The 14,465-nt window shown below is 48.8% G+C and overlaps 1 protein-coding gene across 7 annotated transcripts in view; it reads left to right on the top strand.

Annotated features, from left to right (window-relative positions):
* ATXN7L1 (ataxin 7 like 1) overlaps positions 1-14,465 on the top strand; it is a 226,481-nt gene that overhangs the window by 76,956 nt on the left and 135,060 nt on the right. For 6 of the 7 annotated variants that reach the window (XR_003208534.2, XM_025872720.2, XM_025872721.2 and 3 more), the window contains exon 3: positions 3,233-3,337. The exons of the other annotated variant lie outside the window; for it this stretch is intronic. Coding sequence is in view for 5 of the 6 variants with exons in the window: in XM_025872720.2 (XP_025728505.1) it covers positions 3,233-3,337 (105 nt within the window). In the remaining variant the exon portion in view is untranslated. The remainder of the gene's footprint in view (positions 1-3,232; positions 3,338-14,465) is intronic. 7 annotated transcript variants of the gene reach the window in all.

Consider the following 14,465-nt stretch of genomic DNA (forward strand, 5'->3'; position numbering starts at 1 on the left):
CTAGCCTAACTAGGGGAGCGCGCGTGTACGCAGGCACGCACGCACGCACACCCCTGCGGCCAGCCTCTGGCTAGCCTAACTAGGGGAGCGCGCGTGTACGCAGGCACGCACGCATGCATGCACGCACGCACGCACACCCCTGTGGCCAGCCTCTGGCTAGCCTAACTCATGACCAGAGAGGAGGTGGGGACTGCAGATTTCTGAAGGATTACAGAAGAAGCGGGAGTCCCGAGAGCCCTCTGACAGGTGAGCAGGTGTGCACAACAGACAACAGGGGGTCGCCCCCCCCCCTGCAGTCTCACCCTCCCGGACTCCGCACAGCTTCCTGCACACAGTAGGCACTCAAGACATTTTTGTTCACGCTTGTGTTTTTAATTCATACATTTTTTCTGTTCCTACATAGTTTAATCTATTGCAGAAAGGATGTAAGGTCCCTCAGTAAATGCTTGTCGAATCAATAAGTAAGTCTTAGCCCTCACCAGCTCCTGGTTTCACATGTTCCTGGATGTAAAATGTGACTAAATCTAAATGAGATGCAAAATGTTAATAAAGTTGCCAGTGATTTTTTTTTTAATTTCTTCTGGCTTTTTTGCATTTTTCTTTTTTTCTATTTTTTTATTTATTTGACAGAGAGAGACACAGTGAGAGAGGGAACACAAGCAGGGGAGTGGGAGAGGGTGAAGCAGACTCCCCACTGAGCAGGGAGCCAGACAAAGGGCTCAATCCCAGGACCCTGGGACCATGACCTGAGCCAAAGGCAGACGCTTAACGACTGAGCCACCCAGGCACCCCTTTTTTGCATTTTTCAAATGTATCTTCAAAAACCGTGGATCACTTTTGTTATTAAAAAAAAGAACATGTATTATAAAAATAACCTATAATAAAGAATAGAACCGAGTGGTATCCCAGTTAAGGACACCGACAGACATCCCCTCCATGCTGTGGTGCTTGAACCGGGGGCCCCGGGCACATTGGGTGGGCCCAGCATGGACCTCCTCATGCTTTAGGACCCTTGTCACAGCTGGGTTCTTTCTCAGCCTCTCTTTCCTCGGGCCTCCCACCCACCAGGTACTGACTAATAACGTTCCCCTGCGGTAACAAGTCTTAGAAGTGGAAACAGAGGCGAGTCCTAGAGAGGGGAAATAACAGACCGCGCCCAGGGCCACCGACGAGTGAGAAATTCAGAGGGCCTGCGTCCCCAGCCCCACCCCTGTCACCGCGGCGGAGGTGGGCGGGCCCACATGCCCCTGCAGTCCGAGGAGGACCTGCTGCGGCAAGAGCCAGCGGCATCCTTGAGCCACACCTCCAGGGCAGCTCGGGACTCAGCCCCTTGCCCAGTGACAAACGTATCCGTTCCGCTTCTCTCCGGGCGGTGGGGCTGCTCCTGTGAAAGCATTTGCTGGGTGATAAACGAGCCCTCCCCACATCATGAGGGACTCGGCTCTTCCCTGGGACCTAGCTCTGCAGCTGGGGGAACCTTGATGCATTTGCCGGTTCTTTGTGAAAGACACAGGTCGAGTCTAGAAAATGAGGCTTGGGGGGTGGGGAGAGGAAGTTCAGGAGCTTTGCGACAGAAAGCGTGCTCGTGCATACACGGTCTTTTAATTCCTCTCTCAACCATGTCGGTGCTCCTGAGCCTCCTGCTCTGCGTGATTCTGGAGCAACTCTAGAGCTGGCAGGCTGAGCAGAGGCAAGGCCAGGTGCCCCTGGGGCTCCGTGTGCACCCAGTGGTACACAGGGAGATGTGACCATGTGTCCTCAGAACCTTTCTTTTTTGACAACTTTTATTTACATACTGTACAAATTCACCCATGGAAAGTGTACGAGCTGGTGGTTTGTAATATATTCACAAGATTGTACAACCATCACCACCATCTGTCTTAGAACACTTTTGTCACCCCCAAAAGAAACCCTGAACCCCGTAACAGCACCCCCAACCCCTTTCAGGCCCGCCAGCCCAAGCCAGGCACAATCTAATTTTTGTCTCTCTAAATTTGTCTGATCTGGACAAATGGAATCCTACAACATGTGGCCTTTTGTGTCTGGCTCCTTTCACTTCACATAATGTCTTCAAGTGTCATCCATGTTGTAGCAAGGGTCAGCACCTCGTTCCTTTTCATGGCTGAATAGTATTCCGTTGTCAGCTTAGAATGCAATTTGTTTATCCTTTCACTGGTTGATGGACATCTATCTGGGTTGTTCCCACTTTTTGGCTGTTGTGAATAATGCTGCTTTGAACATGCATGGACGAGTTTTTGTGTGGAAGTGTGCATTTGTGTCCCTTGGACCACACACCTGATTTTTTAACAGTGTATAGCTGATCATGTCACTTGTTTGCTTAAAAGCCTTCAGTAGCTTCCCTTGTTTTTAAAATCACGTTCAAAATCCTTACTTGGTCCACAAGGCTTACAGCTTCTGGGCTCTCCCCTTGTGCTCCTGTTCCAGCCAAAAGGTTCCTCCGACACACTTCCTACCTTGGCAGACCCCAAACCTTCCTCCCTGCCCCCCTCCGCTCTTTGTTGAACCCCCACGCATCCCGAGGTCTCAGCCAAAATACCCCTTGCACGTACCCCAGTGAGAACCACATGCTGACTTGTGCGGTGATCTGTCTGGTATTTCTCTCTTCTGCCGCCGGACACTCCAGGAGAGCGGGGCCCTCGCTGGCATTCATCCGTCGGCCCGGCACCGGCTCAGTGCCTGGCACTTAGGCCCTCCGTAAATATCGGGCAGATGAGGAACAGGTAACCGGGAGACCGTGGGGTCTCCCTCAGACAGTGGGGAAACGCAGGCAGCGGCTCTCACAGGCCTCCTACCCCCCAACCCACCTGAGAGACCTCTGCTAAAGTTGGAATGGGTTTGGAAGAGCCCCCATCCTCAAATAGCTAGGGCCCCATTGGGTGCCAGCTAACATGTGGGCTCTGTCTCGGGGCGAGGTAACTCCCTGTGGCACAGGACTCGGGCCACCCCGCCCCGCGCTGTCCACACTGAAGGTTACAGCGGCCCGCCTCTGGGGGCGACGACGGGGTGGGGGTGGGGGTGTGTCGTGAGGCTGCAGCTTCTGTGCGAGCTGGGAGCTGCGCTAGCACAGACCATGTTCCCTTTAGTAAAGATTGTTGCCTTTCTGCGCGTCTTGTTTGAAACCCTGTCCTTGAGGAAATTGTGAGAGGAAACGGTAGACCGTCTGAGACTTAATTGCTTTTTTCAAAACACCGTGTTTTCATTTCCCCCACAGATATGCACTTATTTGGCCATTATCCCGCACATGACGACTTCTATCTCGTAGTGTGCAGTGCCTGCAATCAGGCCGTCAAGCCACAGGTTTTCCAGGCGCACTGCGGTAAGTGGACCCCCGCACCCCGCCGCACGTTCGCAGCCGCCGCTCCCGCCACCGTCGCCCCCCTTTGGCTCCGGGACAGCCCGGGGTCGCCCCGGTGTGCCTGCCTCGGCCCGAGGCGGCGGGGAAGTTCTTCCTGCCGCTCTGCCTCTGCTCACAGAGGATAGATTTTCGGAGCTGTAGTCCCCCTTTGGAAATGCTCCGCCCTGTCAGAGCAAATGAGAGAAAACCTGCAACTTATTTAGGGAAATGGGACCAGACTGAAGCCATCCGCCCAACCTGCCGGGGGCCTCCCAAGGTGACCGGAGGAGAACGGCAGAGTGGTGGCTTGAGGAATCGCTCCTGCAGCCCAACATCTCTGAAAGAGGGGGCCAGACTGTCTCCCGGGGTTTACCCCCGGAGGGTTTGGGACTCAGGGGGCTCTTGGGCAGCTGCCGCAGGAAATGCCTGGTACTTACAGCCTCAGGTTCAGTTTCTCTCTCGCTGCAAGAATGCTCTTTGTTTGTGTTGGGGAACTTACTTTCCCTCCGTATCTTTACATCCTTGGTGTAATAAATTCCCTTTGGTAGGTCAACAGCAAACCCTAGACTCCCCCTTCAGAGCAGGTGCCATGGACATAGAACAGATAAAGTCCACGGGACTGCTACCTCAGGAACGCATAAACAGCTACTGACCTCGGACAGGCAGTTACTTAACCTCGTGGGATGGAAGTTTCCTTATCTTTAAACAGGGAGTTGGACCAGATGATTTCCAAAGCTGTGAATCCCAGAAGAGGCTTTCTCAATCTTTCTACTTAAGCCCCACTCCCTTTTTGATGAACATAATGTCTCGCTGCCCCCTTTTACTGTTATAGCTCAAAGCACGTTAAATATCGTGCGGAAAAAAACTCAAAGCAATAATAATATTGGGTATGCTTTTGTAAATTACACATTTCCCCTTTCTCACACTCAAGAGTTTTTGACTTTCCCCCACCCGCTTCATTTGTCACTGTTCTGTAATAAATAGGTTTAAAGTGAAGGGAGTTTGCTTATCCAAACTCCTCAGTAAATGTATTTGGGCCTTTAGAATAGTTTTTATGTATTGTAATACCATTTATGAATATGGATATAGATGATATATCCATATCTAAATATATATAATCTGTATCAGTGTGTGCCCCTATATACATAGTGGGAATATTTTGCGTTTTTAATATTGTAGAAAGAGAATGCAGGATTTAGTGGCACTTTCCAAAACTTTCTTACCTACACAAGGTAGAGAGAGGGCCCAAGATAAAGTGCCATACAGAGAGCTCTGTGTAGAGGCCCAGTCCCCCAGCGTCCCTGCACCCAGCTCTGTGAGCTTGGTTTCTCTTTCTCTTCCATGAGGAGTGATTTCCAGAGGTGCTTCTAGCTCTAACATTTTTGTTTCTGGCAGACTGAGCATGAAAGGAGCAAGTTGTGTGCTCGACATGAGCTGACCTTTTTGCTCACTGCTCTGTAGCAAATGACCCTCTCTTCCTCCAAGAGGAGAGGAAAGGTCAGACCTTTCCAAAGGGAAACTGTCAGTCTCAGAGGTGGTGCTACCAGCTAAGGTGACAGGTCGGGGAATAGAAAGCAGAGCAGTGGCGGGAAGATCCCACACAACTGGTTTGTTCGGTGAATGACCGTGGAATCCATGTGGCCAATTGCTTCTGTTTGTCTCGTGAGGATGCGGAGGCTAGAGCACCCCGAATGTGATGGGCGCTCATTCATTCACAGGGATGCGCTGCACTGGGATACAGCTGCAAACGGGACAGACAAAAATCCCATGAGCCGTCAAAACCTTCCCTGGGAATTTAATTCACTGGCAGAGTCTTTGATGGAAGGAACTAGAAAGGGACCTGGGACTCCTCTGTGCCCTGCAGAGTTGTGCCCAAGGCGAGGCCTCATGAACCCAAAGAGGTCTCAAGGGCTTGGCTCTGCTGGTACATCTGCCTCCCTCTGTTCTAGGCCTTTTGGTTCAAGAGCCAAGTCGAGCTCAGGGGGACAGCCCAGGGTTCTGTGGCCATCTCCTCTGAGCAGTGGCAGGAAATGAGTTTGGGGGTTTGGGGTGACTGGCCTCATCACTTGAATCCCAGACTCCATTGAGCTTCTTGCCAAACCAGCTGACTAGTAGCGGTGGGAACACAACCACAACTCACAACTCAGCAGATAGAGGCGGCAAAACCTCCCTTGTCTTTCAGGTGTGCGTCCTGCCGATTCACAGCCCATATTTATCAAGACCAGGAGAATGCAAGGCAGAGCTCAGAACCACAGCAATTCTTCAGGGGCAGTGAGGATTCCTTAGTTTCCCTGAGAATTCTTTCAATGGTTTAATGATATTTATTTGCTTGCTGTTTTATCTCCTATGATTGGCCTCGCTATTTCCAACAAGTTAATAAGAATGACACTGTGCTAAATGCCAGGTACTGTGCCATGTGCTTTCACTATCTTTGAGTGTATAATCCTCTCAACAGCCCTATGAAGCAGGTACCAGTGTGATCCCTGTTTTGAACGTGAGGAAGCTAAGGCTCAGGAGCCCCTTCCCTAAGATCTCAAAGCTAGGCAGGTGCAGAGCCTGATTTTTGAATGCAGGCTGCGTCACTCCAGAGTGAGGGGCGTACATAGTCTGCTTGCTTAGCCATTGTCCCTCACTGTCCCTCTGCATGGATCCCCTGCCCACCTGCCCTGCCCAAGCTCCAGGACCTGCCCCCATTCAGTGGCCAGGTAATATCTGGGAGTACAGTTCTCTTCATACCCTATTTTGTTATCAGAGCTTTCTTTTTAAAGGAATCTCATGAAGAACCCAATCTACAAATATATATGCAAAGCAGAGCCATTGGAGTTGAACTTTGTATAGTGGCTCGAGCCCCACCTACCTGGCCTCTCCTGACTCCCAACCTGCCAAGGGTCCATAGATCAGCATTTGAAGTCTGTTGTAATGGAGAGGACATAGAAGGCAGACAAAGCAGTTCATGTTAACTGTGTGACCTTGAGCAGGTTGCCTCTGTCTCTCCACCTTGTCTGCCTCATGGAGTTGGTGCGGAATCACTGGTAGGAAGCACCTTCTTGCAAATACACCCAGAGCCTGGGTTCCTGCATGGCATCATGCCCCATTGCCCCCCAGTAGATGTGATTTGTCCCTCCTAGTAGCCATCAAGCTCTGTTCTCCTGTGCACAACACCTTCTGCCGTGCACTTCAGTTATCTGTGGACTGTCTCGGCCCCTCTACCAGCCTCTCGGATCCTTTAAGGACCAGGGATGTGCCTTGTCAGCTCTGTATTCCCAGCACCCAGAAATGAGCCCACCATCGCGGGCCCTGACCCCAGGAAGCCAAGCTAGGGTGCACTGGGAGGGACATACCTTGGGGGCCAGTATGCCTGGGGCCAAATCCCAACTCAGCTGTGCCCAGCCCTGAGACCCTGGACTTGTCACTTTTTAAATGAGAGGGGACTGGATAGTATGTTCTCTTAGCAACTTATTCATTCACAGCACGTGCAATTCAGCTCCTGGATTTTATGGATACTGGCATAGAGAGTTGGGTGTGTGGCAGCATCCAAGATCTCGGTGTCCTGGTTGTTTAAGTTAAATTGAAAAAAGTACACAGTGTGTGTGTGTGTGTTTGTGTGTGAGTATTTAGGCAGTTGGTTCTGGGGACTTTGAAGGTTGATGATAATGTGAAAAATTGAAAGCCATAGTGGAAAAATCATGAATTTCAGAATCAAACAGACCCAGGTTAGAATCTTGACTAACATTTACTATCTGTGTACTGTTGGGCTAATTGTGTGACCTTTCTGAGCCTCCCTTTCCTCTAAAATGAAGGTGATAGTTATTGCCTCGCAGTTACTGTGAGGAACGGAGATAAAGTAGAGTTTCCTGGCACATGGTAAGGAAATAAAGCAAGGGTAGCTATTATTGTCAATAAAGTGTGGCTATTTCTTATTAAGTTGAATGTTTCTTATGAAAAATGGGAAAACCAATTCGGTCAAATGCTTCCTGTCTTCATTTCTTGCCCTGTCTCAGGGGATGTGCGCGCTGAGGTCAGCCTATAGTCGTTGGCCTGTGATTCATCTTCAGCCTCGCATTCTCTTGGAGGCAAGAATTGTCAGCCTGAAGATGATCACGCTGCCAGGAGTCCCGAGGATCTGGCTTTATAAATATGGTTTACATTCACATGAGACCCCAGTGTCAGCTCCTCTGAATGTCGTGAAGCTCCGGGTACCTCTCTGGGGTCCCTGCCAGGGTCCAATCCTGTTTTGGCCGCCTTGCCAATACAGGTCATGTGAGTCCCCACTCGCAGGACTCTGCATTCCTGTTTGCTCCTGACTTTGTACCCCACGCTGATGTCCCAGGCATAAAAAGCAGGTGTGCCCAGAGGTGACACCCTGTGCTTGGCACGGAGAAAGGCTCTCTGGGAGCCACCTTCTGGGCCACCCCACCTCAGTTGGTCCTCTGAGGTCTGTTTCCTGAGTCTATGCAAGGGTCCTTTCGATGCCTTTTAAACCTCTACCCAGAAGATCTAGAATTTTGAGGGATTGCTTTGTTTCTAAAGCCCCTTCAGGAGTTGATGAGGTGATTTAGGGATAGTCACAGAGAGGGGAAAACAGGAGCCTTGCCTTGGAGGCCCCGATCCCACTCAGCAGGCATCCCTATCCCTCATAGCTGTCCGGCCCAAGTTGTAGCTTGATATGCTGCCATGATGTGATTGGCATATGGTTGGGAATATTTCTGGGGTCTGTCTGCTTGGAATCATGTTCCAACTCTACCGTTTGTTAGCTTTTGGACTTGGGCAGGTTCCTTGGCCTCTCTGTGCTTTACTTTCCTTATTCTTAGAATGGATAGAGTGGTGGTTGCAATGATTAAAAGAACTTGGGGCACCTGGGTGGCTCAGTCAGTGAAGCGTCCGACTCGATTTCAGCTCAGGTCTTGATCTCAGGGTCATGAGTTCAAGCTCCACATTGAGCATGGAGACTACTTAAAAAGAAGAAGAAGAAGAAGAAGAACTTGCATTTGGAAAGTCCTTCGTACAATAATGAAACAAAGTTTGCTTGAACAAGAAAAAAGTTAAGCTATCAAAAACCAAGTGATAAGCTACAGAGATTTGTAATGAAATATTGTCCAGGGTCTCCTGGGTGGCTCAGTTGGTTAAGCGTCTGCCTTCAGCTCAGGTCATGATCCCAGGGTCCTGGGATCGAACCCCGCATCGGGCTCCCTGCTCAGCGGGGAGTCTGCTTCTCCCTCTCCCTCTGCCTGCGACTCCCCCTGCTTGTGCTTGCTCTTTCTCTCTGTCAAATAAATAAATAAAATCTTTAAAATAAATAAATAACGCAGAGTAGGAAGATGACGTGTGTGACTCTTCCTCTTATGTCAGTGCTATTGTGGGTCCCACCCTCATCCCAGGGAGAAAGCTGTTGCCATTTTTCCAAAAAGAATCCTGTGTGTGTGATATGGGCATGCAGGTGTGCGTGTGTGTGTAGGGGGTCTTATCTGTGTGCACAGCCATGTATGTAAGCTCAAAACAAGGAGATGCACGGTGCCTACAATGGAAAAAAATGTAATATTACTTTTAGTAGTTGCATGCTTTAACGATTTGGAATATTGTAATCAAAGAGAAGACTATAATAGATTTACGTTGTATCTTTGTAATGGGGTTGAACATTTATGAAGTTGTAGTTGTAGGATTTGTCCAATGAAAGGAGTATGATTTTTTTCACCTCCTTTTCTCCTAATATATTTGCATAATGAACTACTACTGTAAAGCAGGGTTTCTCACCACCAACACCATTCCCATCGGGGGCTGCTTAATTGTCTGTGATGGGGGCACCCTGTGCAGCATGGGGCGTTGAACAGCTTCCCGGGCCTCTATCCACTCGATGCCAGTAGCAGCCCCCACCCTCAGTCATGACAACCAAAACTGTCTCCAGCCACTGCCAATGTCCCCTAAGGGACAAAGTCGCCCCCAGTTGAAAACAACTCCCATAAAACAGAACACCCCCACGTGTCATCGCATATTCTGTGCTTTTCTATATTTACATTTTTCTCCACGTGAAAGTGAATGTGTGTGCACATACACATTAAGCCCAGACATACCTGCCATGAATCACACACACACAACAGCATGTAGAAAGTTTACTATTCCAGCTTCTGCAGAGCTGGTCACCAGGCTAATTTCCCCTTCACATTTGTATGTAAAACATAAAACAAGCTCTGTTCTAGAAACCGCTAAGCCGCAGTTTTCCCCACCTCAAAACCAGAAAAGGCAAAAGAAATAGCATGGCCGTAGCCACAGATCCTTCAGCCGCATTTGGTGCTTGCCCTCCAAGCGGAGAGCCATGCAGCCTTACACCCCATCCATCAGACAGAGATAATCCTTGAATGTCGCTGCTACTTAAAAAAAAATGTATTAGAACCAAAGAACCTAGATGTCATTCAATAGACAAGAGAGGATTAATTTTTCCTCTCTTTCTCAGAGAGGGCTTTTTATTCCCTTTCCTGATTATATTTTTGAATGCCCTTCAGGTAGCTGTTTTGCATGTTGATGGTGATGCAGTAAGATTTAATGAACTGTGAGCTAAAGCAGAGAGGCTGAGCGGGAAAATAAATGACTGACAGCGACTCACCTACGTTCCTTCCACACGTGTCCAGATGCCGATGTCGGTTGGGTACCGGGAGCGACACACCCCAGCAACCCGGCACACGGGAGCCTCATTAGGGAGTTTCCAGGCTTTCCTGCCATTGTTCTTTTTATTTTGGCTGTCTCCAGGTGACCTCTAGTTGAGGAGGAAACACACCGATCAGGTTTCTGAGCCCTAGAGAAAGTCATTCCCTCCAAGTGTCGGTGCCCCCTTGGGCTTCTGGGGAATCATCACTGCCTAATTGTCCTACAGGACTTCCTGTCTGCAGGTGTTGATGATCACCACCACAGGGCACTGGGCCTGGGGGTCAATGCAGTTGGATTTGTTTGTTTGCTGAGATTACATTTCTGTTGTTGTTACTGTTCGTCGTCTTTTACGAAACTGGATTACTTACCCCGGAGAAGTATAAAATAATTAAGGGAAATTGTTCTCATCAAACATATTCTTTGCCGAGTCTGACAGCATTAATTAATAAGGCTTGGCAAGAGCATGTGAATATGTGCAAACTTTATTTTGTTACCAGGACTCTTTTTTACCTTTAATTCGATGAATGTATCCCCAGTCTGGAATGAACTCCTAGATTGATATGTCGTTGGGCTCCTAATGATCAGAAACAGCATCTGCCATTGTTTCTTCTGATATCATCTTCCCATCATCCCTGGTAAAGTGTGGATCATACTATAGGTCCTCAGGAAATTCCTATAAATCCTACAGAAATCTCTATGGAATGAAATAACAGACTGATTAACAAACAGTTATACCTTAAGTCAAGCATTACATCTGAGAGAATCTACAAGAAAGTAGGACTGCGTTTTGCTCCACTTCAAATGTTTATATTTTGAACTTGCATCTGCTCAAACTACAGTCAGTGTTGGGTCTGGAACAGAGCAGATTGACCTGGTCCCAAACCCGGACTTTTCTTTTTGCTCTGCTAATGGAGAACAAAAATACCAATAACAATGATGATAAAGCTGGTACACGGCTTAGGAGGCTACTGCTTTGATCCTTGACCACAGCTGATTTCTGGAGGGCTGTCACTGTAACATGACCCCTGGCTTCTGACTCATCACTGGCTTGTCCTCGCTGTGCGGGCTGCACTGTTCCATTCCTCGGAGCTGTATCAACCGAGGAAAATTAGGGGAACAGTCATCGCTTTATTTAAATCCAAGGAAAGAATGTTGCCAGCTCAGATTCAAAAGGTCATTTTGCAATTCTCCCCATCCTGAGCAATGAGTAGAGCAGCATTTCCCAGGCCGCGTTCCCTCCCCGGTGTAGTGAACCATCCCTGTAAGAGCTAGAGCTGCGGGTGGACACACGCACGCCAGGAGCCCTGCATCCAGATCCCTCCAGAGGTTCGCAACAGCTCTCTGAGGATTAAAGTGCTTTGAGGTCTTGGAGGAAAACACAAAAACATCTCTTTCACTGTGGAGTCTCATCACTCTTAATTTATCTGAATTCAGCCACAGGCCCTGGGTAATCATCATCATCATCATCAACATCATGCCCTTCTGTTTCCAATAACGTGACCCCAGACACAAACCCACTTCATCTGGTGCCGGAGCAGAGAAAGATTTTTTTTCCAACCCTGGAGGAGAAATTGGCCGTAGACAGAGCCCACGATCCCCAAACCATGTGCCCTGTGCTTTATAACAGAAGGGCATTCAAGGGTGTGGTGATTATACATCATTTTCACCTCACACGCCGATGCAGGAACGCAGCTCCTGTCTAAGCTGGAACTCTGCTGAGCGGTTGTCCTTTTAGAAGGGCCTCTGGAGTTCTCCCTCAAGGAACTGATTCTTAGTGCTTGGCTGGGGTCCCTGAGACTGTTACCTCCCACAGCGTCCCACACGAGGAACCCGCATGTAGGTTCGCCTCGGGGACTTTAAAGAAGGTTCCAGGCCCTCTTCTTTCTAAAGTCAAAACCCTTCTTCCCTCGTGTGTACATTTACTATGGCAAGTTTCTTTTTCCCTCCTCTGGAAAAAGGTGCTGTTGAATTGACGTGGCATCTTAGCAGTTAGTGGCATCCTGGGATTGTGGGAATCCTGCAGCTTGGGTAGGACCGCACTGAGCCAGGCCCTTCGGAAAACTGAGAACAAGTCAGGCAGAGCAGGAGACACATGGGAAGTAAGTAGGTCTGGGGGCAATAAAGAGTGGGGTGAGCAAACGATTTCACGACGATGAATTCTGCTTCATGAGCAATTGAATAATAACTTTCTTTCTGGAGAAAGATAGCTTTGTTTTACAAAACTGCCACTATAGATTTCTGTCTAAGGTGTGGTTTCTGGCAAACTCTGTGATTTGTTTGTTTATTAGCGTCCTCGATGCTTTGCTCTTCTTACCCAGGAATTACTTCTTCAAATTCTTGAGCCTTCCCCAGAGGTGCCTGTGGCTGCGTTCGTGCTGGGTCTGTGGTTTCTGCTCAGCTGCAGGCCCTCTTCGACAAGTGCCTGCCTGCCTCCAACAGGGGTGCACTGCATCCGCCCCCATTCGTAAGGTCACACTGACACCGGCCCTGACCGACACCCTGTCTCAGTGACCCGCATTACTGTCAGCTCTGGGCATCATCTTGATGGTGGCACTATCTCCAAGGATAGATGAGTCAGGTTACCAGCGTGTTTGAGGAGGCAGGGCCTGGATGGCAAGTGCTTTCAGAATTCTGACGCTGCTTTCTTGGCTGCCCCATCAGATCCTTACCACTCGTGACACTCACCATAGGGTTTGGTAGTAGGGCACCTCTGCCCTTATGACAACCCTGGGCCTCAGCTACTCTTTGAAGGCAGGGAGCAGTGGTGGTGGTGGTGGTGTTTGCTGCCGCTTCGGGGAGCCAGGAGCCCCGCGGGGAGGCCCGGAGGTAGAGGGGTTGCCCCCATGAGCCGGGCCACCCTGTAGCTTGTGATGTTTGTGAGCCAGGAAACCACCAGGCTGTTTTAACCCCTGCAGGTGCGCCAGGCACAGGCAAAAGAGCTGTGTCCCCTCTCTCTTATCTTCCTTCTTGCTGCCTCCCACCCCCACTCACAGAACTTACAGACCTGTCAGTAATTCAGTTTGGTCCACATTACCCTGATCCTGCGTTCCATCCATTTTCCATTGTTTGGCGGTTTTCTTTTTAATATTTGTCCCCTTGGTCAACCAGCACTGGAACTGAATTGGGTCAGCAGCACAGTCCAGGGGAAGGACCATCTGTCTGGTTTGAGGGATTCCTTAGGGGAGGTGCTTCCTCCCCGCAGGATAAACGGACTTATATGTTTCCTGGGGGTCTCCTCTGCAGCCTTCCCAGATCATTTTTCAGCAATGGCTGGCCCTGTAAAAGAACGAACATGAGGCCTCATACAAACTGTTACCTACGGTGTTTGCTCGATTCCAGGACACTGTTCATTGTCAGATGCCACATCAACTGAATAGCACCTTTCCCCAGGTGCCAATGGCACTTCCAGAACAGTCTCTCCATCCAGCCCGAGTTGGTGAGCAGAAAGAGATGGGCATATAGTGTGGTGAGCAGGGCATGGCCTGGGGAACGAGCCAGGAGCAGCTTCTAGGGTTACACTGCTGAGTCATAACCCATGCACATCCCTCTTTTCTTCTGGGATTCGGGTACTTCACCTTTCACTTGGTGTAGAATTTAGTTCGAAGCACAAAAGAACGAAGTTATCATGGTTTAGGAAGTTTCCTGTTTCTGGTGATAACCCCTGACAAATGTCATATAAATTAACCTGGTCCCATAGCAACTTGGCCACACATAGAAAAAAAAAAAAATCACACAATCACCAAGTGGTAATTTAGGAGTGTGGTTTTAGTTTTCAGATGTAAGAGTAGCTGGGGGAGGCCTACTGTTGTTTTATTTTTGATTTCTGGTTTAGTTTATGATGGGCAGAGAATGTTAGCTCTAAGTTCTCCATTTTATAACTTATGATATTTCCTTTGTGACAAGTTAGCATGCAATCTTTTTTTTAATGTGTCATATGTGATTAGAAAATGTGTTTAATCTCTCTTTTGTGTGCAAGGTTCCATGTATTTATATCCTCACTGTTTTTGTCTGCTTGGTCTGTAATTTCTGAGAAAAGGGTTTTTTTTCCCAAAGATTTTATTTATTTATTTATTTGAGAGAGCGCACGCATGAGCATGAGTAGTGGGAGGGGCAGAGGGAGAGGGAGAAACAGACTCCACACTGAGCGGGGAGCCCCATGCAGGATCATGACCTGAGCGGAAGGCAGACATTTAACCGACTGAGCCACCCAGACATCCCTCTGAGAAAAGGGACTTAAGTCTCCTATGATGGTTTTAAGTGTGTCAGTCTCTCCTGGAACTCGGATAGCTTTTCACTTACAGTTTTGTACTGTTGGATGCATATAAGTTTATGACACATGTCTTTTTAGTGATGGAGTCTTCTTCATCCCATTAACTTTCCCCTAGGTCCTATTTTATCTGATTAGCTTTCCTACCCAGTTTTCTTTCGGTGAATATGTGTTTGTCTTGTCTCTTTCCAGTCTTTTATTTTC

This window comes from Callorhinus ursinus, unplaced genomic scaffold, assembly GCF_003265705.2.
Source record: "Callorhinus ursinus isolate GAN/ISIS: 27379988/994484 unplaced genomic scaffold, GSC_fseal_2.0 scaffold12, whole genome shotgun sequence".
In the NCBI taxonomy this organism is placed as follows: domain Eukaryota; kingdom Metazoa; phylum Chordata; class Mammalia; order Carnivora; family Otariidae; genus Callorhinus; species Callorhinus ursinus.